This window comes from Mustela erminea, chromosome 10 (assembly GCF_009829155.1).
Source record: "Mustela erminea isolate mMusErm1 chromosome 10, mMusErm1.Pri, whole genome shotgun sequence".
NCBI lineage: Eukaryota > Metazoa > Chordata > Mammalia > Carnivora > Mustelidae > Mustela > Mustela erminea.
Window position 1 is genome coordinate 90,973,529 of NC_045623.1, and position 24,768 is coordinate 90,998,296.

Sequence of the window (24,768 nt, forward strand, 5' to 3'; positions counted from 1 at the left end):
GCTTCACCTAATGCACGCAGATTTGCAGACATACAGTGGGTGAGAACAAAACAAAACAAAAACCAGAGGCTGTTGTTGAAAACAGACACCGGAATGAGTTTAACCAGGTATGTCCAAGGGAACCCTCACCTCCCCAAACAATATATTTTGTGCTAAGATTAGTTTTGTAATGATGCAGGTGGTAGAGGGTCCAGTGGGACAAGGATTCAGTGAGCAGAGGACTGGTTTTCTAGATCCTAGGACTGAACTGTCCAAAATGGCACCCAGTGACCACCTATGGCTATTTAAATTTAATTAAAATGAAATAAAATTTTAAATTTAGTTCCTCAGTCATGCTTGCCACATTTTAAGTGTTCAATATCCACCTGGGGCCATCCTATTAGACAGCACAGAGATAGAGTATTTCCATCACCACAGAAAGTTCTCCTAAACCACCAGCAAGCCAGCTCCTGTCTCATCCAGACTATGCTGGAGGCCGCGGGGAGCCGCTGATGGAGGTGATAGCTTCCTCTGCCACCAAGGCAGATGCCATTCCAACACCTGAGCCCCTCAACTTGGGGGAGGTTACGACTCCATGGATGCAAATAATTTTTTTAAAAGATTTTATTTATTTATTTGACAGAGAGCTAGAGAGAGAGCACAAGTAAGCAGAGCCGCAGGCAGAGTGGAGAGCGAAGCAGGCTCTCTGCTGAGAGCCCGATTTGGGGGCTCGATGCCGATCACAAGACCCTGGAATCATGACCTGAGCCGAAGGCAGCTGCTAAACCAACTGAGCCACCCAGGTGCCCTGCAAATAATTTTTTAAAAAAGATTTATTTATTTATTTGAGAGGGAGAGCACGAGCAGGAGGGGCAGAGGGAGAGGATCCCAGACTCCTTGCTGAGCCCGAACCTGACACTGGGCTTGATCTCATGACTCTGAGATCAGGACCTGAGCTGAAAACCAGAGTCGGAAGATTAACCCACTGTGCCACGCAGGGGCCCCTCCATGGGAGCAGATGAGCAGAAACCAAAGGAGCAGGCATTAGCAGAGGCCTCGCTACTCAGTGTGGTCTGAGGCCCGGCAGTATCCGCATCTCCTGGGAGCTTGTTAGAAACTCAGGAGCTTGGGCTCCGTGCCTGACCTGCTGAATATGAATCTGCATTTTAACAAGATCCCCAGGTGATTCAGGTGCACGTTCAAGTTTGAGAAGCTCTGTCTTAAGAGACAGGAGAAGCAGGATCAAAGTATTATTCCAAATATAGGGAACCAAACATATTTTTAGATACTAAAAAATAGCATTAGCACCCCCATTAGCATGTGATTGAGCTATAGTCACAGAGGGCTGAGTGTCTGTGTGCCACATAATCAAGGAGCAGAGCCCCCATGGGGGACCTGGGAGGAGCTGGCCCTTCCCTGTCTCCAGCACGTTGGCGAACCTTGAAAAAGTCCCCTCCCCAAAGCAAAGGAGGCCGAGGTGAGATTCACATCATGGGTCTCAAGGATGCTGCCTTTAAACCAGATTTTCTGCTTTTGCTATTCTTCCCAGTGCACTCGGATTTGAACTTTGCCAATTGCCAAGGACACAACGTGATGCACAAAACATCTTCACAAACACAGGGGATTAAAAGGAAGCATCTGGAGAAGGGCTCTGTCCAGCTTCTCAGGAGTGTAGCGCTCCCCGGCCTCAGTGCTGGGAACCAGCCGCTGATCAAGCTTTCTGGCAGGAACCAGCCTCCCGCCCCTCCATGAAGAAAACAGGTGCAAAAGGTGGTTCCCTCCGACGAGACTCCGAAAGAGACTGGCAGCACGCTGACCCTTGGTCGGGGAAGAAGGGTCCGCTGCCAGCACTGGTTCCCGAACCGGGATTCCGATTCCGTGGCTCCTCCTTCCATGAAGATGACTCATCCCTTAATTTCTCTCTCCGCTCAGCCTACCTTGGGCCTTACTTATTTTTATCCCTGGAATGGAGTTAAGTTGCCAAAAGGATGGTATTTCTCCACCTGCAAGGCCCTCCTGGAGAATGAATTTTAAAATATTCATTTTTACAACTTGCCCCCAGGGATGACAGAAGGCTGGTGACGGGGTGGGAGGGAGGGTAACGATACAGCGATATGGGCCCAGCGGGGAAGCCCGGGGGCCTTGGGGAACTGCTGAGGGGCTTTGCAATGGTGAGACATTCCAGGAGCGGATTCTGAGGCGCAGAACCAGAGGCGAGGGAGGAATGGTCAAGGATGCTTTCATAACTCTCTTTAAAATACTGAAAACAATCAAAGCAGAACCTGCAAAGAGTCCTGCTGTTTTGCCTTCACAAAAGGCAAAATGAAGTGCGTGGCTTCATTATCTCGGCAGCAAACTTCCTTTTCTGCTCCTGGGAACAGCCCGTGGGGCATTGCATGGGGTCCCAGCGGGTCCCTCATTCAGGATGCCCCACCGGCTGCCAGCTGGGAGCACGTGACTCACGCTGGGCCAATGGGAAGCCCGCTTCTTTGAAGGGCGGCAGTAGGATCTGGAAATGTTTGAATTCACCTGTCCTGATGGGGGGTACTGGGGAGACTGCCCCCTTGGTTCTTGCTGCTTGGATTCCTGGCCACGTCCTCTTCCTAGTCCTTCTTGTGGTTGGACTGTTCACTCTCCTGAGATCCCATGAGTCACCGCAAAGCATTTCAATATGTTCTCTTTTTCTTTTTTTCCCCCTTCCTTCCTTCCTCCCTTCCCTCTCTCCCTCCCACCCCCCCTTTTTTTGGTGTAAGTTAGACAGAGTTTTCTATTATTTGTAACTGAGAGCCCCAACTGTCACAAACCCAAATGCCCAGAAATAGGGGCATTTGAACGCATGATACAGAACACGATGGAATATTCCACAGCCAGGAACAGTGATAAAGGTGTATTTGTTGACATGGAAAGACCTTCACAATATATAGTTGAGAGCAAAAGCAGATTACAGTAGAACAGTATGCACAGTATGGTGCCATGTTGCAAAATATATTCTGTACATTCATAGAAAAAGATCTAGAAGAAAATATAACAGTATTCATTCTGGAGGGTAGAATGGTGGATGGTTTTCTTTCTGCTTAGCATAAAGATATTCCTCACCTTTTCGACAATGCTTGTACAGTGGGTTTTTCTGTTTTACTTTTGTTTTTTTGTGTGTGTGTTTTTGTTTGTTTATTTGTTTTAATAAACACAGGCAGGTCTCCAGAGGCTGTCAAAAGTGAAGTGACTTCCTGGGTTCAGGCAGGGACTTACTCACCAAACACCAGGTTTCCTGCCATGGGGATGGCTCCCCCATAATTCTGACTACTTAAGAAGATTCTGGAAGCATCTGCGTTTCCAGAACAAGGAAGAAGCCCTTCCCATATGGCCAGGGTGCCAGTGGGTCCCACTTATTCTCACAGCAACCTTGGAATGTGGGAGGTTCCTCCCTCTGTTTGATGGAAGAATGGCCTGAGAGGTGGGTGACCTATCCAGGGTCCCACTGTGTGGACATAAAGCCAGGTCACTTGGCCTAGGGCTCCAAAACCTCTGGGGCTACTCAGGTTTATAATGGCCAAAACGAAGCAGCTGAGCATGGGGGAGGGTTCAGAATGCCCCTGTGTGGTCAGCTGTGGGACAACCTGCCTCAACTCCTTGTTCTGTACATGGCCTCAAGGTGTTGGGCCTCTGGGTGGGAGGGGGGAGCAGGTAATGTCACTGGGGAGAGGGGGTTTGTGGGATACTCCTCCCGTTGCTTGTTCTTATCTTCCAGGTCTCAGCTTGAAAGTCAGCTGCTCAGAGAGGCTCTCCTTGCTGCCCTAAGATGATCCCTGGCCACAAGCGCCTCGGCCCAATATCTCCTCTGTAGCAGTTCACGTGACTCACAGTCATGTTGCTTATCTGTCCGTCTACTTTACAGGCCATCTTTCCCCTCCTTGGCTGTATGCTCCCTGAGGCCAGGGCTTACAACTGTTTCACTCCCAGCTGTGTCCCTAGCAGCTAGCCCCGTGTCTGGTCTCCTACGGGCACTCACCATGTGTCTCCTGAATGAGAACCGATGGACACACGACAGGGGTCCTGAACACACTGTAGGGACTGGGCTCCCCCCTGCCTCTACCAGCTGATGACCTCAGGCAAGCTGCTGGCCCTCTCTGGGCCTCTTCCAAGCCTTAAGTATAAACATCCAACTCCATTTAAAGGATGGGCTTCAACCTTCCTGAATTTTTAAGACAAATTTAAGGGAAGGCAATAGAAGTTGGAGTCGTGACTAAATTGTCTGTCACATCAACTGCTGGTGGATTATTTTTCTGGGTGATAACATTGCTGTGGTTTTCCCAGGAGTCACTGGTGTGCAATGAACCCAGCTGTATTTCTTATTCAATAAACTCCTTTATTGTAAGTTTACAGATTTTCCCATTACAATAATGAAAATAGCACTAGTGATTCGCTAACATTGAGGCCCAAATAAAAAGGGAATGCCCCCTCAAATTATAGGGTAAATGCCGCGTAGTTGAACGTATAGTAAATGTTGGGCAGAAGGCATTTAAGATCTAGAAAATGGGGTCAAGGTCTGTGTGCAAACACTTTATAAGGTTTAGTTTCTCAAGATGCTGCTGCTTTGGAAAGCCCATGATTCTGAAACTATATTTGTAATTTGTGATAAAACACAACTGCAGAGAAAAGGCAAAATCAAGCAAAATAAACAAACAAACAAAAAAAACCCTCCCCAAATGAGAGGAAGTGAATCAAAAGGCATGGGGACAATATGCAAACCTCCATTCACTGGGCCCTACAATGGCAAGTGAGTGGGTTTCATAGAAATTCTCCGTAGAAAGGAAAGTCTGGGCCTGGGGGGACATCACTGCGTCTCCAAGTCCTGTCTCCTCACAGAGGAAAAGAAGTTTCTTGTCCGACACATCTGCCCTGGGTCTGCCAGGAGTGGGGCCTATGTTCCCAATCCCTTTGAGAACAGTCCCAAATCCTGAAAAGGCAAGGCAGCCCTCCGGGGCCCTGGGTGCGGCAGGGAGACGGGTCAGAGTCGGCCCCCAGCCCTGCTGGAGCTGTCCGAGTGATTCACGGGGAGGGGGTGGGCCTCTGTGTTGAACACCCAGTCTTCCAGGGAGAGCATGTCATCTTCAGAGAACAGAAGATAGAGATACCTGTGCCCCCGGGGCAGGGAGGGAAGCAAGACAAAGCTGGTGAGGGCACTGGGGAAAAGGGACCACTGGCAGCCAGTCTCAGAGGCTTCCGCAATACTGGCCTGTGGCTAAGGGTGCAGGGAGGTTTGAGATCCAGGGTCTACCTGCAGCACTGGTCCCAGGGAAGGCACTGGATGCTGAGGAGAGCACTGAGATCTGGGGCAGTCAGACCTGGTTTAACTCCGGCTCTGCCCCTGGCCTTCCTCTGTTAGGTTGTACCCATCTGCCTTCACTCAGGTACTTGCGCCCCCTGGAGGAGAGGCCGGCCAGGTCCCCTTATGGCTTAGATTCTTCTTTCTTTTCATGGTGGCCTGAGTACTGCACCAGTCCAAACTCTTAGGCTGCTCCCTGATGTGCCCCCCAGGAGACTCTAGACTAAAGCAGATGTTAGGACACTACAATGAATAGGGAGTTGTGACTCCAGAACTCCAACTCCCCAAGCCAAAGGAATGGACTATTCCAATCCATTGCAAAGGGTAAAGCACAAGGTTTGGGGAAGAGCAAGGAAACGGGGTGGCTGACTTCCACCCCCAGAAAGTGAGGGAACAGCGCAGGAGCAAAGCTGTAGAGGGAAGGTCAACGGCAGTGACCACTGTTGCTATCATTCCTCCCATTTTACAGAAGAGGACATGGTTTCAGAGATCCGAGGGATCCAAGGAGACAGGTTACAGAAACTAACTTAGCACACCGCTCGTACTTGGAGTTGGGGTGCTGTCTGGTCTGTTTCTGAGGGGAGAAACCCACCTGGCCTGAGGGGCATCCTGGGGACCCCAGGCCCCCTAGCCATGGGCCCCCCCGTGATGGCAGAACTCGGTGGTGAAGGGAGGGACTGCTGACCCCAGGCCTTGCCTCCTCCTCCCTCCATCCCTAAGAAAGTCCCAGTTTCCCTCTGGAAAGAACACCGGCCAAACCCCAACTCACTTTAGTGTCTCCGCTAGAAAGAAAGTCTGCTGCTTGTTGTCGTGGTTGGGGACACTGCTGTACACGTCTTGGATCCCGGAGAAACCAGCTTCCGTCCGACAGTATTTCTCCAAGGCCTGAAGGAAAGGGAGGCAGCTTTGGTGCAGGGAGAGGAGAGGCCCCCCGCAAGATTCGTGCCTGCCCAGGTCGTGAACAGGCAGGCCCCGGACCACTCTGCTGGGGACCCCTGGCATTTGTGGAAGCAGAAAGCCAAATTATTGTTTGAGGGCTCAGCCGCCCTGCCTCCGGGGCTGAGAACTTAGTCCCAGCTGGCTGCCGGCTTGAGCTCTTCTCCTAGTCTGAACTCAGAGGACACAGGGTACCAGGGTGGCTCAGTGGGATAAAGCCTCTGCCTTCAGCTCAGGTTATGATTTTGGAGTCCTGGGATCGAGCCCCGCATCGGGCTCTCTGCCCCTCAGGGAGCCGGCTTCCTCTCTTTCTGCCTGCCTCTCTGCCTACTTGTGCTCTGTCGGATGCATGAATGAAATCTTAAAAAAAAAAAAAAAAAAAAAAAATGAACTCAGAGGACATTCTTTTGGCCCCTGCAGGGAACCAGGCTGAGCAGACAGACTCACCCACAGCGGTGGACAGAGGAAGGCAGCGGAAGGCTGGGACTTGGGGACTGGACTTAGCACACCCCACGGATTCCCTGTGGAGATTTGGTCCCTGGTCCAGAGGTGGGAGGCCCCCGGCTGTCTGCTCTTGTATATAAATGCCATTTTTACACACTGAGGTCCCAGGAGCACAGAACACTTACTTGGTTTTCACTGGTCGAGAATGGGGCCTTTGGGGAAGCAGGGGGATTCTGAACCACAGAGGTGAACCTCAGCCCTCCCCAAGTATAATGTCCTGGGTGTGGCTCTCCCCAGGACAGTCTATGCCTCTGAGAGAAGGGGGCCCTAGGGAAAGTTGGGAAGGGGCTGGACAGAGAAGACTTAGCATCCCTCAAGACCCATCTTTCTGGACTTTCCATACCTGCCTTTGACACCCGTTCCCTGCTGGGTGGTTGGGGACAAGTGAGCTAGTAGTGGGGAACAGAGCCCAGAGATAGGTGGGGGCCGCCCAGGGCACAGCTGGCTTTGGGCAGAGGAGGGAGGCAGCCTATTCCTGTTTGAGAGGAGAAATCTGAAACCATCTCAGGCTTCAAGGTCAGAGGGTAGTGACTGCATGTGCTGTGTCCCTCTGGCTCCCGCCCTGCCTTTAGCCCTCAAAGTTTGCTGGCCCTGAAGCCTGGGCCCCAAAGGCTATGGGTGCCCAGAACCCTCTCCATTAATTTCCCGGCCCACTTCTATCCAGCCGGGGACTCTTGGCTCTGCAACTACACCTTGACCCTTTGCATTCGGAACCTGAGCCAGATGTCAACCTGGTGTGACCTTCCTCTCTGTGCCTGAGCTCGGGGGTTTTTGGACTCTGCCTGAATTCCCGGGGCACCTGTCATGCAGTCCGCCCCCCACCCTCCCGCCCAGCGCACTCACCAGCACCACCTCCCAGCCCCACTCCCTGTAGATGGGGTCGTGGGTCTGTCGCCACAGGTACATGTAGCTCTCCACCACCTCGGGCCGCAGGATGTAGTAGCTCTCGCTCAGCTGCGTGGCCACGGCCTCCCTGCCCGAGTTAAACCAGAAGGCCTCGGGCCCCAGTTTGGTATCTGCGGGGAGGACAAAGCAGAGGATCTGGGTCAGATCTCCCAGCTCCTGCTTTTCAGGAGCCAGCTGCCCCCGGAGCACTCTCAGTGGCCTGGAAGCCCTGGCAGGTTGACTGGCCCAGGCCAAACCCTTGCCTGCCCTGCCAAGCCTGGCAAGGCCCAGCTTCCCTCTTGGCCTAGGCAGGCCAAAGCAAGACCCTTGAGGCCTCGAACATTGTGTAGTTTTAGAATCTGAGAGTCCAAATGAACTATGCAGTAATCTGGGGAGAGAAAGGTTTGGGAGATGTTCCCCAACTTGTGTTTTGAGACATAAACTCAGCAAGATGTTAACCAGCCAGGAAAGGATGTTAACCAGCCAAGGACGTTTGGGGAACAGGGGGTCAATGAAGTGAAACAGTTTCCTGCTAAGTCTGCGGGACTTAGCAGGTTCTTTAACATGCTGATCTGCGGTGCTGCTTCTCCACAGAGAAAGACCCCTTTCTCAGGGAAATGAGGCTCCCAGAAGGAGCCTTCCAGAGCTGACAGGCTGGGACACTGCTGAGCTCAGACCGGGGAAGAACTGCCCAGAAGGCACATACTCAGGCAGAGGCAGCTAGATAAAGAGGGCTTAAAGAGGTTTGAGATGTTTTGGTTTTTGGGTTTTTGTTTTTGTTTTTTTTTAAGATTATTTATTTATTTGAGAGAGAAACCACGTATGGGAAAGAGAGGCAGAGGAAGGGGGGAGGGAGAGAAAGAGAGAAAGACAATGAGCTGAGCTGGGGGAGGGGCAGAGGGGGGAAGCAGGCTCCCCGCTGAGCTGGGAGCCCAATAATGTGGGGCCATAATGTGGGGCCGATCCCAAGACCAACCCACTGAGCCATGCAGGCACCCCTCAGTTTTTTGCAGGTTTTTTTGGTCACTGGTTTGTTTTTGGACAATTTGGTGCCTATTTGCTGGAAAGCCATAATTATAACCACCACAGCTACCACTGATTTCAAGGGCTGTGCTGGGTGCTTTAGGTGCATTATTTCGATCCTTAACAAATGTTTTTTTTTTTTTTCTTCTTTTGTTTTTTCTAAGGTAGATATTAGGGTCTCTCTCTCAGGCATATGGAAACTGAGGATCAGAGAGGCTAAGTAATTTGTCCAAGGTAACACAGCGAGCTGTGACTGAGCTGGGATGTGACACGGATCTGTCTGATGCCCTTTCCCTGGACTGTGCGCTTGTTCTTTCCCTCCTGAGTCTGAGACTCTAGGCCCTGAGTTTAGGCGAGAGGGGTCAGCTTCTCCTCCCTTCAGCACCTGCACACCCTGAGTCGGTCAAGTGCCAGGCTCTGGTCCTAAGTGTGCCTTCCTTCTTCCCATCAAGTCAGGACCCCGAGAAGCCCCAAGTTGTTCTTAGATGACCGGAGCCTGGCAGGACATCCTACACTTCCATGGAGGGCTTCACAGAAGGGCTGTGCCATTAGCCGGACCGCGGCCTCGTCGAGTTCTTGGATGCTTGCTGCTGCTCCTGGCCGCTAGCAAAGAGCTATTTCGCCCAAGCTGTGGACGGCGTCAGGGCACAAGCGCCTGCCGTGGCTGTCTGTGGACGGGCAGGCTGGCTGGAACAGCATGCTCTCTTACGTGGATGTCTTTTATGGTCTGGGTTGGTTGTCCCAGACAAATTGTGAGCTTTTTATTATTCCTGAGATTTCCTTTTTGTTTACGGTTCTGGGTCTTTGAAGGGAACTGCAGACCCATTTTAAGAACCCCCTTGTGAATTGCGGGCTTCGTGTAACCAGCTCCAGGAGATCTACATCCCACTGGAGGGTCGCAGACACTTTTCAAGCTAAAACATGCCTTCCATGCTGGGGCTGAAGGCAGCCGGCGATGTACTTTCTATGGGACCCTGTATCTCATCCCGGGAGACCTGTGTTATTGTTCCAATTGAACAGATGAGAAAATGGAGGCCACCCTGCTGGTGAGTGGCAGATGGCACCTGAGCCAGGTTTATGGCAAATCTTGGGTCCTCTCCTCCAACCAAGACTGGGATTACACCCAGAGCAGTGGGCACCTCTTGGGGACCCCAGGAGAGGGCTTTTTCTGAGGGGCACTGTCTGCAGAGGCAGCACACAAGAAGAAGCTGGGCATCAGAAGACCTCAGATGACATCAGAAGCTACTTGCGCACTGTGTAACTTTGGCTAAGTCACTTCCCTGCTCTGGGATGACTCAGTTTCCCCACGTGTAAGACAAGGCTCATGTTCTTTAATGTGCCTTCTGACTCTAGTATTTGACAATTCTGCAATGAGTGTTAGGTGGGGAAGGTCAAGAGGCTCTCGAGCCTTCTGGTGATCTTGATTCAAAGAGGGTGATACACAGGGTAGTGCTAGAGGTGGTAAGACCCCCAAAATGGAGGGGTGCCGGGAAGGAAGGGCAGAGGTACATTCAGGGGTAAGGGCCCAGGGAGAAGGGATCTGCTAGGCTCAGGAAGCCTGGAGGACCCTTCACTCTGTGCCCCTTACACCGGACCTCGGCCAAGTTCTCTCTGGGCCTCAGTTTATCTGTGTTGTGAGGTTCAGCAATGGTGCAAGTCAAATGCTGAACAACAATGGGCACAGGTGCTTGATACATCACCCCTATTCTCCTTTTCACTCAGGGTACAGTCTCAGTGCATCGACAGCACACCCCTTGTACAAATTCTCCATAACTTCCAAGGCAAGACTGCCCTAAGACTGTGTGTTCCCTTCACTCACTGCTGCTCTGCTGGTTTTTCTAGTTCTTCCTGGTGTCTAGCCTCAGTCTCTCCTCCGCCCCTTCCCCTTGCCGGGTTACCTGAGCGGGCGTACGATTCGTGGCACGTCTTGGTGATCTGCGCTGCGAGCTCTCGGTAGTGGGCCCTCTTTTCTTCCTTGGCATCCTCAGCGCCGAGGGCGATCATGCCCCCAGAGAAACAGGCCAGGTGCCCCATCTTGTGGTCCAGAATCCCCCCTCGCCACTCAGCAATGTAGGTCAGCCCCCCAGGAGAGACATTCACCAAGTAGGTCTCTATTGCCTGGGAGCAAGGTGGGAGTCGGACAGAGGGGAGAGGCGTAGGAGGGGACACAGAGAAGGGAGGGGGAGAGGACGGAAAAATGAACATTTTGCAGACAGCAGTGAACGCAGCTCTGCTGAGCCCTCCATCCCAGGCAAAGGAGGTCCTTGACCTTGGCTGGTGGCTGGTGGTGTCCCTGAGGGGCTGTAGGAGGTTCTGCCACTCGCCTGGCTGAGGCCTGGTGCCTGCTGGGGTCTTGGACACAAGGCAGCTCCCCGGACGGAGTCTCTTATTTAGATTTTGTTAAACAAATATTTTATTTTTAAATAATTTCTACACCCAGTGTGGGGCTCAAACTCACAACCCTGAGATCAAGAGTTACATTCTCTACCAACTGAGCCAGCCAGGTGCCCCTCTTATTTAAGCTTTTATATCTTCTATGTATACATTTTTTTAAAAAAATCTTTAAAATTTTTATCCATCCTCCACGATGTCCTCTGTTAGGGAATCTTAACCTGGAGCCCAGCTGGCCTGTGGACAGGCTCCAGGGGATCCAGAGGCCACTCAAATTGTATGTGACACTCTCGTGTATGGGCATTTCCCTGGGAAGAGGGTCCCTATATTTTATCTGGTTTTCAGAAAGGACCCACGGAAAGTTAAGAGCTGCTCTCTACAGGCCCTTACCATACACCTTCTCATTTGATGCCCTCGACAACCCTGGCACACGGCTGTCATGCCCTGTACAGACAAAAGGATAAGTGGCTCATCCCAGGTCACCCAGCCATGCCAGGACAAGGGCCCCCAGATGCCCAAACTGGGCATTTTCTACTACCTGATGGCTGCTCCTTCTGGTAGCAAGGGGCTTTGAGGGCTCCTATCCCCAACTTCCACAGGAGATGATACGGCTGGTAAAGACTCTAAGGAAGTTGGGGGATGCAGTGTCAGGCCAGGGTGCCCCCCATTCCCTGCTGTTAGTCCCTGGGAGCCTGGAGACAGAGGTGATGGCACTGTCTGTGGCTCTGGGTCCAGGCCGGGCCTCTGGAGTCCTCTGGAGGCCAGGCCTCTTCCTGCATCCCTGCCCCTTCCAATCTATTCTCCAGGGGTCTCTGCTCTCTGTAAATAACGGACTAGTTTAACCTGATGCCACAGACATGGCTCCCAGGAGCAGATTCCTCAGGTTCGGTTCAAATCCTACCTCTGTCAGTTCCAAGCTGTGTGACATTGGCGGGTTCTGTGGGCCCTCTGGGCCTTGACTGCCAAGTAAATGTATGAAAGGGGGACAGGACGTAAACCACCTCGCACGGTTGTGAGGATCAAATGCGCTGTGCGTGCAGAGCTCAGCATACTTGCTCACAGGGCGTCCTCAGCACCTGCGGGCTCGGACAGTTCCTCTCCAGTCCGTCCCCTGCCCCAGCCTCTTCGCTGTCACATCCCTCTCCTCCCACTGAGTTTTCCATGAGCGGAGGCTCGGGGCAGGGGATGAAGCCCCTGAAAACACACAGCGTGGACCCTACTTGGGGAGTTCACCTGTTAGGAGATTCCCAACAAAATCACACACACACGGGAATTACGATTTGTGGTCAGCATTTTGAAAGAAACATGCTCCTCCTCGACTCCACGGCCCCAGCTTGCCTTTGCGCATGCGCCACCCATCCAGGCCACTGCCACGATGCTCGCCTCCGGTTCCCTTTCCACGGGGTGCTCTCCCCACCTTGTGCATCCCTCCGTGTATGTACTGTGGCAAACCTGTCTCTCTCCCAGGACTCTGAGTGCTGCCTGACAGCAGAAGCCACCACCACCCCCACTCTCCAGCCCCGAGCAGGCATACAGTAAGTCCTCAAACAACATTCGCTCCTGGATCTGTTCCTTTCCCCCTCCTGCAAGGTCCCGCACGGTGCGCTGGCTCTAGGACCTTCACTGAGTAGCAGGTGGGGAAGCTCTGATGATGTGAGTGGCAACCACCTGTGCCATGGGGGATGGAGGAGTGAAGGGGCCTACGGAGCCGCCCACTCTAGGGCTGGGTCTGCTCTTGGGCAGAATGTGGTCCACACCGGTGGGGAGGAGGAGTGGCAGGCTAGTCCAGGGTGGAGAAATCTGGTCCAGCCACCCGTTGTGGATGCTTGGGGGAAAACACAGACATCTCGGGGAGACCCCGTGAAGCCTCCCCTGGTGGCACAGAGACTGTCCCTTCAAGACTGGATCTCATGGGTTACTTCCATTTGGGGTTCACCCCAAGCTAAGTAATCATGGTAAAGAGGGAATGACAGACCAGTCTCATTGTGAGGACACAACTGAGACAAGCAGATAGGTGTAAAAATGAAAAAAAAAAAATCGAAAACAAATAAACAGACAAAAAAAACACACCAAGGCTTTCTAAAACTCTAAACAAAACACAAGACACCGCAGGCTGGCAACTGACCAGTTAGGCTTAAATCATCCAAGAGACCAGCCGAGCTGAGGGGGAAGACAGACCTGGGTTTGGATGCCAGCTCTGCAATGTGAGGGTTGGGTGACTCTGGGCAAATGATTTCCCTTTTTTGAAGACTCTCTCTCCTAATCTGTAACAAGGGAATAATTCCTGGGATGGCTGTGAGGTTATTCAAAGACTCTGCCTTCCTTTGCCTCCTGGAGGGGACCCCATTGGCCTCACTCTGCAGAGGGATTTCAGGCAAGCCAGGCTCCTTTGTGGTTGGCAGGAGCACTGGATCTGGAGTCAGTCCGATCTGTGTTTGCACCCTGGCTTTGACACTGGTTGTTGTGGGACCTCAGTTTCACATCTGTAAGATGGGGCTAACTAAATAAGACAAGGTAGTCATGGCACCTGCCTGGAGGAGGCCACCGAGACAGATGCTCTCCCTGTTCTTGTTGATCTTCCTCCTGTGACCCTCAGGGGTATGCCCTATTGGCCTGTCTGAAACATCCCCAACTCACCCCAGCTGGACAGTGGTCTCACCCCACCTCAGGGCAGCTTTCCAGGCTGTTTCCTGGGCCCGGGCCCAGACATTCTGATGTAGCCTTGTCAGGGTGCAGCCTGAACAATGGGATTTTATAGCTTCCCCAGTGATTTTTAATGTGTGGACAAGGTTGAGAATTACTAGAATATTCTTCAAAGTCCCAAACTTGCCAGAGGCCCAGTCTTTACCCAGGGTCAGAGATACTCCAGGCTATTCACTGGGGATCTCAAACAAGGGGAGCAAAGCCAAGGTTCTCTCCTCTTCAATCAAGTGCTTTCCATAAAACTCCCAGTTTGCTTAAATAATTCATGGCCATGTCTTTCCTTGAAGCCTCAACCACTGTGTGCCCTGAGGGCAGGGAACCAGGCTGCTTGCTAACTTCATGTTTACCCTGCAAGGAACGGTGGAAAGTGCAGACAGGCCTTTGCCAGCAGCACACTCTGCGCAGGCTGAACACTGATCCCCTGACAGCAGACCCTGTCTGTGGTCTGAGCTTAGTTGAAGCTTAAGCTGGGGCTGAGATGCAGACGGAGATGGGACTGGAGCCGCAGCAGCCGCTTCATGACCAAGGTCTTGGTGCTGGGGAGCTGGGTGGGGAAAACTCATCACCAAGCCTACAGTTTAAAAAGTCCATGGCTGTGGAGGCTTGTTTCAATGGGTTTCCTTTAAGCACTACCATTCCTGGCCAGATTCATGCAGCCAGAGGATAGTTAGAGCTCATTCATCCATCTATGCAACTGCTCATACCCTTCCATCCACCATATCCACCCACGTATCCATCTTTCCACCTGCCTATCCACCCATCCATCCATCTCTCCTCTACCGACCCACCCATCCATCCATCCACCCATCTACCCTTCCTCCTGCCCATCCATCCACCCACCCAACCACCCACCCAACCATCCACCCAACCATCCACCCATCCATCCACCTAACCACCCATCCATTCTTCTACCTACCCATCCATCCACCCCTCAGTCCTTCCACCCACGGATCCATCCATCCATGCATCCCTTCAGCAATCATGTGTTCATTTGCTCACATGGTTATTGTACACTTCCTATGTACAGGTACTACTGTAGGAGTGAGGCAGACACGGTGAGTGACTGGATGAGATCCTTGCTCCTAGATAGCTCACATTCTACTTGGGGAAGACAGACGATGAGTAAGCAAACATGTGCCCGGAGTAATTTTCAATGTTGATGAAGGTGAAGAAGAGCCTAAGTCTGGTGTATGTGACAGAGAGGCTGTGAAAGACCAGTTTCCAGGGGCATTTGACTTGACCAATAAATGGGGCCCAGCCATTTGAATGCTATTCTAGGTAGGGAGGACAGGAGATACAAAAGTTCCGAAGTGGGAATGAGTCTGGTGTGTCTGGGGAAGGCGGGGGACCAGAGCTGAGAGTAAAGGGGGAAAGAGTTCAAGGTGATTGGAAGGTCTAGATCATGTGGGCAAAGGTGAGGAGTCTAGCTTCTTCCAAATGCAAAAGGGGAGCCAGTGAGGTAGGGACATGGATCTCCAGTTCTTCTGGCTGCTTTGTAAAGGGAGAATGGACTTCAAATGGGAGGGGATCAAGAAGACTAGTTTAGGGGACATGACACCTCAGACCAAGGTGGTGGCAGAGTAGATCCAAGTTGCTCAACTTACTTTGTAGGGAAACTGAGGCCTGGAGCCTACCCAGTGCCTTTTCCTTAGTTGGGCTCCAAAGTACCTACTGATGGGTTAATGGGATTCCGTAACCCCCTTTCCAATAGCTCAGGCTAACCACCTTCCTCTTCTATCCTAATTCTCCCTCTCTTTGGAGAGACTCATCTCAGCCTACCATGCCTTGTTCAGTTCACACCCTGTAGACACAACAGTTGTGGGGAGAGACAGTTGGAGGGATACTGGGAATGACTTAGAAGATCGGGCTTTAGCTTCAGCTCTGCCAGCTCTGTACTGTGTGGCTTTGAGCAAGTGCCTTCCTCTCTCTGGGCCTTGTTTTCCATCCCCATAAAGAGAAGGAGCAGAGTTGGACGATCTACTGGAGGAGGCCCTTCCCTGCTTACATAGGCTAATTACAGTCCCTCCGGCTCTGCAAGGAAATGGCTGAGGGTCTTGCTTTGGCAGCCTCATTTGGGGGCTCCCAGACCAATGTCTGGCTGTGTTCTGGGCTCTAACACATTCATGGAAGGCCAGACACCGTGATTTCTGAATCAGACTGACTGCTGCTCCCTGTAAGACCTTGGACCAACGGCTTTACCGCCTCGAGCGTGGGTTTTATGTCTGTAAAATGAGGATGCTAATGTGGCCCTAATTTCAAGGCATCTGAGTAGTCACAGCTGGGTGTGCAAAGCACATGGCCGGGAGGGAGAAGATCTTGTTCTTCTGGCCAGCTCGCCATAGGGGAGGGGTGGGTGAGGCCCTGGCACTCAGGGGTCAGGGCCAGAGCTAGGGTGAATGGCCAGCTACCCATGAAGGAGCAGGCGCCCGTCTTACCTCCAAGGCTTCATAGTACATATCTTTAGCCTCCACATCTGTCTTGGCTGACATCAACCAGGATTTGATCAAATATTCATAAAAACTGTCCCCGAGGCCTCCTACCGAGACGTGGTCTGTGAGGAGAGAGAGGATGGCGTGTTACCTCCAACTGCTGAGGCTGCTGGGCCGGCCCCCCAGGGGGAATGCACCTGGGCAGCGAGCACCCCCCCACCCCATCCCCGGGGGCCACATGCGGGTGGGGCAGCCTCTGAGCCCTGTGGGAGCAGGGGCAGACAGGAAGCCCCGGGGCGGGACTTGGGGAACCCAGGACCATCCTGAGCCCCGCTGTCTGGCACACGAGCGCACGGCTCACCCAGGTGTATAAATCATGTCCCTTTAGCAGGCCAAGGACGGCAGGGCCTCTGGTTATTAACTGTAAATGAGTTGCATTTCTTTAAAAAGATAATCTGGTGGCAGGGAGTTCAGAGATTTTTATTACCCGGTGACAAACATGGTAATTAATGCCAGGCAGGTTCATAAAAGGCCACGGAAAGGAGGGACGGGAGGCTTAATTGAGTCAGAATATGGAGCCACTTGGAGAAACCAAGCTTCTGCTGCGCAGACTAGGAGAAATGGAGTTTCCAAGGAGCAGGGGTTGGGGAGAATCGGGTCTGAGGAGCCCGTCTTTGCCCTGGGGGCATCTGCCTGGAGTGGCCCCCATGGGGCAGGACTGAGTGACTCCACCCAGCGCCATCTCTGGAGAAGGCTGGTCAACCAGGAGCACTTAACCAGAGAAGCAAGACAGGGACAGCACTTCACGCACATGCTTTAAAAATTAATAACAGGGAAACATAAAGGCATTTAATAGCTATAACAAAGAGCAAACTTCAGTTCCCTGTTAAGATGCACTTAAGCAGAGAGACAGAGAGAGGAAGGAAAATGGGAGCAGAGTAAAGTGGGGTGGGGTCGCTGGCGAGGGCATCTCCAGCTCCTCTGGAGAAAGTGGGGGTAGGAAGAGAGAAGGGAGGGAAAGTCGGTGGGGGGAAGAGAAGAAGGAACAGGGAATCCATCAAAAGCTGTCATTTCTCCAGGGTCTACGTGGGCCCGGAGCCTTACTGTACTACCTGTAACAACCTCCCAAGAACCCAGCAAGGTGGGCACGGCCAACCCCTCTCCCGGAGGGGACAACTGTGGGCAGGCCTGCAGGGCTCCTCTAAGGCCACCAAGGGGGCAGAGCTCTTGCTTTCTGCTACTTTACAGCTAACCAGAGCACGAACGCGTGCTGTTTCTCTGCCTAGAGACAGAGAAGACAACTGTGAGGAGGGTGGGACCCAAAGTCAGAGGGTGAAGACAGGTGGGGACCAGAAAAGTGGACTGAGAGGAAGACCCAGAGTAAACCAGCCCTTCCAGCTCCTTCCGGCCCCATAAATAACTCATGGCCCAGCAAGGGCTCAGGACCTGTAAAAACTGGAACAGACCAGAGAAATCCTGAGCCTTGGGAAAGCGCAGGAGGGGTTCTGTGGGGGCTGGATCCTGCTGTATGAAGAGATACGCAGCAACACAGCACATCCCCGACCCCCCCATTGCTACACGGTGGACAGAGCATAGAGGAAGGGGCAGGAGCACGCCGGGCCCAGCGCGCAGATGCCGTGTCCGCAGCTGGAGCAGGAGGTATGTGCCCGGCAGGGGTTAGGGAAGGCTGCAAGTCAAACCAGGCCGGCCTCTGCAGAGGGGACCCCCCCCACGCTCACAGACCACAGAAGAGGCACACAGGCCGGCAGCAGGGCGAAGTGTGTGTGGGGGGGTGCTGTCATTGCCACACTCCTTTGGGCCTGCCGCCTGTCACTGTTTTCTCTGCCACCCAGACACTCCTAGCCCCCTGCCTCCCCAGTCATCCCCCACCTGTGGTGTCCCCTCTACCAGGAACACCCCTGCCGCCCCTTGCATGGCTAGCACCTTCTCACTGCTACACCCCAGCTCAGGCATCCCCTCTGCAGAGAGGCCTTTCTCGGTATTCTCATAAGCCCGCTCATCATCCTTCCCTACGGGGGGGACCATGAGGAACGGGTGAGAGAAGGCACACGCAAATCTGGCCCCACGGTGCCTCACGTGGGAAGCACTCCGTGGCAGCCAGTCCTTCCATTGCTGGGTGTGTGCCTTGCCCGTGGCGGCTCCCAGAGTGGTGGTGTCGCTGTCTGCCTCCTCCGCCAGGCTGTGGGCTCTCTATGGGGAGGGGGCGAGTATGATTCGCATTTTACACCTGCTGACTGTATGGCACACGTGGACACCCAGTAAGTCCCGAAGGAAAGAAAGGAAGGAAGGTTTGAGCTGTGCTGGGAAGGGCCTTGAATGCCAAGCCAAAGAGTTGGGACTTCATCATGTGGTTGCAGTGTGTCTAGGATGTGGCTGAGGGCTCCACCTGGCGGGTGTGTGCAGGAGAGGGGAGTCAAGCCCCCCAGGAGCTCTACGGGTGTCTGCAACAGGACACCCTCTTGGGGATATGGGAATGATTCTCATTTGGAGGTCCCACTGCTTTCTGGCTTGTGTGTGCCTGCGGTGTCCTACCCCAGCACCGTGTGGTACATAGAGAGCGCAGAGTGGGAATTGGAAGACACAGATCTGCCATTAGCTCAGGGCAAGCCATTTTCCTCTCTGGGCCTCCACCTTTTGATCAATAAAATGCAAGAGGAGCGTGAACTGGTGTCCATGAGCCTGAGCAGAGATGGGCCCTGCTGCTTGCTGACCGTGTACGTCAATACTGTCATCACACTTGCAGCAAGAGGTGGTCACCGTACAGTCTGGGAACTGGGTGGTAGGAAAGTACCACTAACCCGGGAGAGGCTGCCAGGCTGGGGCTGATGGGCAGCTCACACTGCTAACCCCACTGGGGAGAATGTGGACTTGCCACACCCTCCTGCTGAGGAAAGTGGGGATTCAGGCAGCGGACCAGGTAGACAAGCCCCTCCAGGGGCCACGCTGACTCGTAGGCAGCCTTCTGAGCTCTACATGACTCCGCGAGGATGGGTCTCGTCTGTGCCACGTACCAGCAGGAGCCTGGTGGACTTACCCTGGCCATGAGTCCTAGTGGCAAGAGGGTCTTGGCCTCCCCCATTACCCTGCAGCTCAGTGTCCAGCAGGAGCGGGGGGCAGAAGGAGCAGGGGCATGGGACCAGGACACAGCCCCAACTCTCCCTCCCCAAGCGGCAGCTCCTGTGGTTGCAAATGGGCTAACCAAGGATTCAAGAAGAAGAAAGAAAGTAAACACACTAAGCTTACGCAAGTTGGGAATGTTCTTGTCCGTTGGAAAAACACACAATTACCAAAAAATCCCAATGAAACCACAGAGAACCTAAGATGAGCCTGATTGCCGGAGCTGGGGGTCGGGGAGGAGGCAGGCAGGTGCCTGGATGAGCAGGGCTCTAGCTTTCCCTCTGCCCTTTAGCAGGCCTCGCATTCATGTTTTATTAATATGAAACAATTTTCCATAGGTGACCGACTTTGCTCAGCCCAGCGACCCCTGGCGCAGCCTGAAAAGAAAGTTCTGCTTCTCAGCAGGGTGGGGGTGGGGAGGCTCCCTGGAATTTGCCAAGGTAGCTGCTCATACAGGGAGGTCACGCCCCTCTCCCTCCGGATGGCTTCTGCTGCGTTGGCTTCTGCTGCGCTGTCCCGGAGCAGCTAAGGCTGGCAGTCGGGTAGTTTATCTCTTTACCCAGTCAGGCCTTGCAATTAAAAGCAGTAACAGTTATTGAACTGTCTTCCCATGGCCATAATCTGTAATTCAAACCTTCATTTTTTCCCTGCACTTTTGGATTTGGCAGTGTGTTTTGGTTAAAAATACCTTGTATTTCTGTAAGTGGTTCTTGCAGGAGGCCACTTGGGGGTGAGGTCATCACAGGGGAAAAGTCCTTGGGTCACATTTTCTGGGCCTCCTGGACCTGCAGTCACAGAGGCCCAGGGTTGCGAGAATAAGGCCTCGGCAGTTTCTCTGTGGTGTCCCTGCAGGCTGGCCTGACCCCCAGGCCCTGCTTGCCTACTTTTACTTGTTACCTTTTGGCACAACACATATCCTCTTTGGAAGATGAACTGAAATCCATTTCCTGAAGCTTCTGACCATTACTCCCCCACCCCTCCACGGTGCACAAAAAAGCCATCTCGAGCTCTTCCCCCATTTGCAAGAGAGGAGACTGAGGCTTGCAGTGATGAAGGGCATGTCCCGGAGCCAGGCCGTCATCAGTCTCCCGTGCTTTGCTCCAAGCCCTTGCTGATGTCGTAACAACTAGGGCTGGCGGCAGAGGAGAGGGAGAGGGCTCCCTGTATCAGCAGAAATGATGGAGGCATGGGAGGGGGGGCAGGGCCAAAGGAACCTGCCGCCACCAATTCGCGCTGTGACCTCCTAGCAGGAGCAATCCCAGGGTCCTGGGAGACTTTTCCACACCCTCCAGCTTGCATGTCCCTGCAAATCCCATTCTGTTTCTGTGGGTGGAGCTGGGGGCTCTCAGTGAGCTTCCCGGGCCCACGCCCACCTGGCTGAGCACAAGCCTCTGAACAGAGAACAGCAGGAATCCCAGGACCCATTCCGGCCTGTGTGAGATACAACGGTAAATTCATGATTTTTGTATCACTATATAGTTGGGCTCTGGATTAAAGCTGGAGGTGGGGCACTCGATCCAAGGGGCTGGGAGAGGACACGTGGTCTTTCCTGGGGCCAGCCCTAGAGTAGAGAGATGGTGCTGTGTGGAATGGCCCCACTAGTCTGGGGGTTGACCAAAGAGGCTTCAGTGGCACCCTAAGAGACAGAAGTCTGGAGGCAGCGAGTGTGCAGGGGATGCGGAGGGCAGGCCTCGTGACGGGGCAGCCACCACACCTGTCACACAAGACGACACAAAACACAACAGCAGTGAAGACCCCCACAGTGGCTGGCATCCGGGAGCATGGAGCAAAGGCCTCGCTGGCCTGGGGCTCTGACAAACGTGTCCCTGTTCACTTGGCCGAGGTGCCTCACACTGGATCCTGGTGGCAGTGACCACAAGGCGGGCGGCAGCTTCCCCATACTCACGTTGCATCCAGTTCCCACTCACTGGGCTCAGGAAGTTGGGGTAGAGGCCAAAGGGCTTGTTGATCTTCCTGAGGACCTTTCGGATGTTCCTGACCTGCCAAGAAACGGACAAGAGATGCACCCTCACTTTCTGGAAGGAGCCGGCAGGGCTCAGCGGCCACTGCTGAAGGAGGAAGCTTGTTCGGATCCGAAGAAGAAACCGCTCAGCCAAGGCAGGAGGGAGAGCTGGGTGACAATAGCAGGCCGCAGCCTGGAGGTGGCGAGACCGCCACGCCCTGGGCCCACGGGTAAGGCACGGCAGGACATGGCCACGCGGGAGCCTGGCCACTGCCTTTGCACTGACCCCTCCACCTGGGGCCCTGCTAGGCCTCCCACACTCCCCTCACTTTACCCCTTCCTCACTGTGCACTGCTTTGGGGGATGGGCCTTTTCAGGCGGGGAGGGGGGTGGTTCCTGTAAGCGATAGTAGCCCCGTTTGTAAGAACTACGGGTAAAACTGCCTTTTAATAAGTCAGAAATTGTCAATACCAGTCATTTCATACGAGGAATAAATTATTGTGTCAGACATCATAGGACCATTGCAGAGGAAAGGCCTGGGCTCCTTCACACCCTGCCCTAACAACAGCCCTGAACATTTCTCAGTCCTTCTGACCCAGACCCATCACCTGCATCACGTTGGGACAACCCATCTGGTACTATCTCTGTGGAACAGGGGACAAACCCGCATCCCGGAGTTTCAGCGGCCTGCCCGTGGTCAGAGTTCATAAGTGGCAGAGCCGGGACACGAGGCAGGGCTCAGCTGGCCATGCGGAGTAGCCCTTGTGCTCGACACGGGTCAGGGCAGGGACCGTGCGGTAACACGCGGCAAAGGCTGCCCGGCTGGAGCAGGAAGAGGCTAGATTTGCAACCTCTGGGGTTATAAAGGGCGAGAAGAGGGAAGGCTTTATCCCTTGGGGTCTGCTTTCTGGCAGGACACATAATCCTTCCAGCACAGAATCCTGGAGAACAGCAAGGCCCTCGGGGACAGTACTGTACCGTGCTTGTAGATTTATCTACAAGGCGAGGAGCAGGGAGAGCAGCCTTTCAGCTGTCAGACCTTTCTTTCCAGGGAACAGCACTTTGCTTTACCACATGAGATTTCATATCCATTTATGTTAACGAAGTCCATTATAGGGGACAGGAATGTGCTTGTACCTGAGTTATTCTCGACTGTCCTGGTGGTGAGCAGTGAAGCAGGCTAAATTAGCTCCCCTGGAGGGTACGGGTGCTTCTAGAATTTGGGCCAATTTGTTGACTGCCAATAATTGCCTCTGTGGGAGGCATGATTGGGGGATGAAAATAGCCAGAGAATATAAATGTAGAGGGAGACAGAGAGACAGGCAGATGGACTCGAGGGGGAAAGCCTGAAGCCTGCTACACTAATCTGGTCTTCAAAGAACGTGGGCTTTGGAGTCAGAAAGTCCTGGGCTTGGATCCTTGTCACTTACCAGCTGGATGACCAGGACAAGTGACTGAACCTCTCTCAGTTTCCTCCTCTGTAAAATGTGGGTAACAGGAAGACCCACCTCAGGGTTTGGAGGGGTGGACAGAAACACTATAAGGGTATCCGACATATAGCAAGTGCTGGGGCGGTGGTGGCAAGTTTGTCCAGACTAACCAGGGACTAGAGTGAGCTCTCTGTCCCGCTCCAGCGTGAGCCAGTCACAACCTTCCCAGTGGAGTCTGACCCAAGAGCAAAGGAAGTGGGGAGGCTCGGGGAGGGAAGGCTTGGCGGTAGGAAAACGGATCAGCAAATAAGACCCATCAGGAAGTGGGATGGAACTTCTTTCATGAACTTGAAAGGCGGGGTGTCACAGGGTGCCAGGGTCCTCCCAGTACAGGCTCTGAAGGCAGGTCTGACGTGACAAGCTATTTAAGAGGGGGTAGTAAACCCCATCACAGAGGAAGTGATCAAGGGGCTGAAAAGCTCTTCTTGAGCTTCCTAAGAATGCTCAGGGAGAGTCCCATACTGAATAAGCAGTGCTCTTAAATCCGGCATCAAAAAGCACATGGGCGCTTATTAAAAATGCAGATTCCCAGGCCTGGGTGACGCCGGAGATGTGTTTCCTCTAGGCTTGCAGGGTGATGTTGGAGGGCTGGCTGGTGGACACACGACTGGGAGCCACTGGGTAGAGGTGTAAACCTATGATCTCCCAGCTCCCCTGGCACCCCAAGAGTCTAACCTTCAGAGAAGGGAAGGCTTTGGGAGGGGAGAGGCCTCCAAAGGGACATTCCCAGAGGCAGGACTTTAGCTCCTTAGGCAGGACTCAGGGAAGGACAGCTGCTGGTGGAGCCCAAGCACCTTCTGAGGGTATGTGTGAACCCTTCCCTTCCTGGGGTTTAGTGTTAGACCCGAGGAGACATTTCTTAGATGATGGCGACTGCCATGGGTGGTCATGTGGAGGAACCCGTTCTTCCGGAGGGCTTCACAGAGGGGAAGGAGCGGGCAGCTGTCAGGCAGGCTGACAGCCTGGAGGCCAGCTCTCAGCACCTCTTGTGCCCGGAGCCAGCCTGGTAACAAACAGGAAGGGCAGACGTGTGCCTCTGCCGTGGAGTGCAATCGCTTTGCCAGCCTGCTGACAACGTGAGTTAGGCAGGCATCTGGAAGGAGAAGGTGGCAGATCGCACACGAAAAAGTTAACTGTCTCTGGAAAGGGGCCTTCTGCACCCGGTGGCCAATTCCTGCCAACGGGAGCGGGTGCCTGGATTTCAGTTCCTGCATTCTCTCCCGATTCCACATGTGCGTGGCTGCCACCGAGCTGACAGCCCCGGTGAGAACCTCGCTGGCAGCCTCATCTCCTCCCTGCCCCGGCAGAACCCTGATGACTCCCTGCGCGCACCTTTCTGCCACCTGGCTTTGGGCATGCACGCGCAGGGCTCCCGCAGGCAGCAACGGCTGTATTAGCAACGGTTGAATTATCGGTGACCAGAGGCCCCCCTGCTGTTTGGGAACCTGCTGAGTGGGGAGAAGAGGGAGGAGCCACTGAGGGTGGGGGGGGCAGGGAGAACACTTGCCTTTTCTGCGAAGACCTGGTTGCCAGAGAGCTCGGTCAGGTGTAAGAACTCCAGGTGCAGGGACCCGAACTCAGCCAGGATGCTGCTGCTCCCGGCCATGGCCCAGCCCCAGCTCCTGTTGGAGCCGCTGTGAAAAGACAGAAGCGCCCCTGTCAGCCTGCTGCTGCTGGGGCTGGCTCCCCTGCTGAGAGTAATGTGGGGGTGGGGACTGCTCGGTGTGGGGGGGTAACCCGCTCACCAGGCCCTGTCCTGGGAGCTCCCGCCATCTGATCTTGCTCCATCCTGGGAATCAGCACCAGTAACAGCTCCAGTTGCTGATGAAGACACAGATGTTTGTGAACCGACTTGCTAGAGGGGATCTGAACCTAGCTAGGCCTGTCTACTGGCACTATTCTTTGTTTCTTTCATCAACCAGCCCCTGGAAGATGTGTGGGCTCTAGGACGGGGCCAGAGCTGCCTTGGTGGCCAAGATCGGGCACCCAAGTTACGCTAAA

At 53.7% G+C, this 24,768-nt stretch overlaps 1 protein-coding gene across 1 annotated transcript in view; it reads right to left on the reverse strand.

The window, feature by feature from the left end:
- Positions 1 to 3,126: 3,126 nt before the first annotated feature.
- The window catches only part of MAN1C1 (mannosidase alpha class 1C member 1), a 138,884-nt gene continuing 117,242 nt past the window's right edge, over positions 3,127 to 24,768 (reverse strand). Inside the window, exons 6-12 of the mRNA XM_032361571.1 lie at positions 24,275 to 24,401; positions 21,221 to 21,314; positions 16,183 to 16,298; positions 10,552 to 10,771; positions 7,589 to 7,761; positions 6,075 to 6,190; positions 3,127 to 5,114 (exon numbers count right to left, since the gene is read on the reverse strand). Of these exons, the coding sequence (XP_032217462.1) occupies positions 4,988 to 5,114; positions 6,075 to 6,190; positions 7,589 to 7,761; positions 10,552 to 10,771; positions 16,183 to 16,298; positions 21,221 to 21,314; positions 24,275 to 24,401 (973 nt within the window). The 3' untranslated portion in view covers positions 3,127 to 4,987. The remainder of the gene's footprint in view (positions 5,115 to 6,074; positions 6,191 to 7,588; positions 7,762 to 10,551; positions 10,772 to 16,182; positions 16,299 to 21,220; positions 21,315 to 24,274; positions 24,402 to 24,768) is intronic.